The sequence below is a fragment of the Pteropus vampyrus genome, unplaced genomic scaffold (genome assembly GCF_000151845.1).
Source record: "Pteropus vampyrus isolate Shadow unplaced genomic scaffold, Pvam_2.0 Scaffold245, whole genome shotgun sequence".
Classification (NCBI taxonomy): Eukaryota; Metazoa; Chordata; class Mammalia; order Chiroptera; family Pteropodidae; genus Pteropus; species Pteropus vampyrus.
The window spans coordinates 115,205-117,624 of NW_011889026.1; the positions used below are offsets into that span (position 1 = coordinate 115,205).

Genomic DNA, 2,420 nt, shown 5'->3' on the forward strand with positions numbered 1-2,420 from the left:
TTAGGCAGCCATGTTATCCAGCAATAATTACCAAATAACCTATTAGTAAGAAAACGGCAAAGTCGCTTTAAAAGGCTAACTCACTGAGTTATATAAATGGTTTTACTACTTTACGTGTCCAGCGCTTTTCCTAGGCGAGGATAGCCGTTTCTTTAGACATTCGGGGATGGCCTTGAGCAGACTGGCCACGAGGCTCTAAAGCGCTAGGTTCCCCGTGGTGGCAGCGCCACAGCACGCCCACCATTCCACTCAGAAGGCTGCCCGGCCAGTCAGGGGCTCCGGGGCCCACAGCTCCCTTCTCTGACCTTCTGGGCCCGTCCCGCCTCCCAGGACCAGAACCCCCAGCTGCGCCCCTCAGAGCGGCGAGGCCCGTTACGCGGGACGTCGCGAAGACGGGTGCACCTGACCCGGTGTTTTTCAGACACCGGGAATCGGGGGGGCAGGCCGGAGCGCGGAAGGAAAGCCTGCCGTCGCCCCGCAGGGACTCACATGATGTTGGCTTTGTGCACGGCGGTGACGTTGCTCCGGTGGTTGTTCCGGGCGTACTCGAAGGCGAACTCGGCGATGCGCCTGCTCGCCTCCTCGGTGATGAGCTTGATGCTCTGCACGACCCCGTCCACGATCTGGAAGACAGGCGGTCCCACCCCCTGCAAAGGCCGTGCCCACGGGTGGGCCCCGGACGGCGGCGCCGGTGGCGCGCGCGAGAGTCAGTGGGGTTCCTGCTGGCCCAGCCCTATGAGGCAGGTGCTGGACGCCCACCACACAGACGAGGAAAACTGAGTCACACGATGGAATGCGCCTGTGACCGCGGCTTCCACGTTCAAGCGGAGGGCGCGTCCCCAGGCCCAGGCCCCATTCCTCCCGCATCCCGTGAGCACCACGGGCCGGACACCCGGGACCGGGACGGACGCGCACGCCTCACAGAGGCCCAGGCGCACCGCCTCTGGGGGTGTGTCCAGCTGGGAACCCAAAAGCCTGCCCAGTGCACAGGAAGCAGCCCGACCAAGGACAAAGCGGATCCGAACGCACATACCACGTGCTCGATCCCACTGTACTCCCCTTCCGTGTTCTCTCGGATGGTGACAATATCTACGTCGTGGTAAGGGGTCTTATAGCCTTCGATCGAGACACACGGCCGGACATTTGCATAGAGGTCGAACGTTTTACGCAGCAACAAATTCATGGATGGGTGGCCAGCCGCTATTGGGGTCTTTAAAGGGCCTGTAATAAAGAAGATCACACAGATGGCAGGAGGCCCCCCGCCCGTAAACACGAGCGCACGGTGTTGACTAGAAAATTCTCTCTCATTTCTCCATCAGAGCTGTGCCAGGGCCCTTTCCCTGGGCGTGAGGTGGCGGTGTGACCTAACGCGTGTGCCTCACGACCCAGGGACACCTGCGCCGCAGGGCAGGAGTCACCTGAAAGGACAGACAGGTGCTGTTTCTGAGTCTGATGCTCTCCGCACGGTGAACCAGCCCATCGAGGCTGGCTGCCCGGCCAGCAGAGGGCAAGGAAGACCCGAGCTGGCCTGTCTGGGTTTACAGCCGGTGCCGAATCTAAACCTGTCACACGCCACTATTCTGAACCGTGACCTTAAGTATGTACTGATTCAAATAAAATGTAAAAATTATGCAAAAGATAAATCTAGATGAAGATAGCCATGGACTTTCATTCGACATTGGCCAAGAATACTGAATGTTTTCACTGGGGAAAATACGTCCCCACACGAAAAACAAAGCATCTCACTATGGGTGAGCTGCTCCGTAGAAGGCTGGCCTTATTCAGCTTAAATGCATAACTTTCAAAAGTCTAGCCCTGGCAGTGGAGACCCACGGTGCCGTCACGGCCACTTCAGAGTACCTTTGAGGCCCATCTTGTTCTTGTCCATGGACTCCTTGGCCTCTGCAGGGATCATCCACTTCCCTCCGGGCCCTTGAATGGCGGTGACGTTCCGCTCCTCCCACTGGATGGGCGCCTAGATGCCACACCAGAGCACAGTGAGCTGCAAAGCCCGAACGTGACCGACGCCCAGCAGGTGTCGTTGTCTAGCGTGCCCAGTCCCTGTCTGCTCAGACTCCTAGCTTCCACCTGCCCACTCCTTTCATCACAGCTCTTAACAAGGCTATAATTAGAGCATCATCGGGAGGGGAAACGGAGCTCCCAGAAACCTTCCATAGCGCGACTCACGGATGAAGGCATCGCGCTGAGCAAAAGGAACCGGCCATAGAGGACCGCACATCATGAGACTTCATGTGAAACGCCCGGAGCGGGCAGACCTACGGGGCAAGGAGCAGGTCGGGGGGTCCCTGGGGCTGGTGTGGGGCGGGGCGAGAGCCGCAGGGGGAACAGGGAGGGACTGCCGATGAGTATGAGGTTTCTTCTGGGTGATGAAAACACTCTAAAATTAGACCATGGTGACA

The 2,420-nt window shown here is 58.5% G+C and overlaps 1 protein-coding gene across 1 annotated transcript in view; it reads right to left on the reverse strand.

Annotated features, from left to right (window-relative positions):
* The window catches only part of IDH3A (isocitrate dehydrogenase 3 (NAD(+)) alpha), a 5,840-nt gene extending 3,625 nt beyond the window's left edge, over positions 1-2,215 (reverse strand). The window contains exons 1-3 of the mRNA XM_023520032.1: positions 1,861-2,215; positions 1,034-1,221; positions 490-623 (exon numbers count right to left, since the gene is read on the reverse strand). Of these exons, the coding sequence (XP_023375800.1) occupies positions 490-623; positions 1,034-1,221; positions 1,861-1,915 (377 nt within the window). The 5' untranslated portion in view covers positions 1,916-2,215. The remainder of the gene's footprint in view (positions 1-489; positions 624-1,033; positions 1,222-1,860) is intronic.
* Between the last annotated feature and the right edge of the window lie 205 nt (positions 2,216-2,420).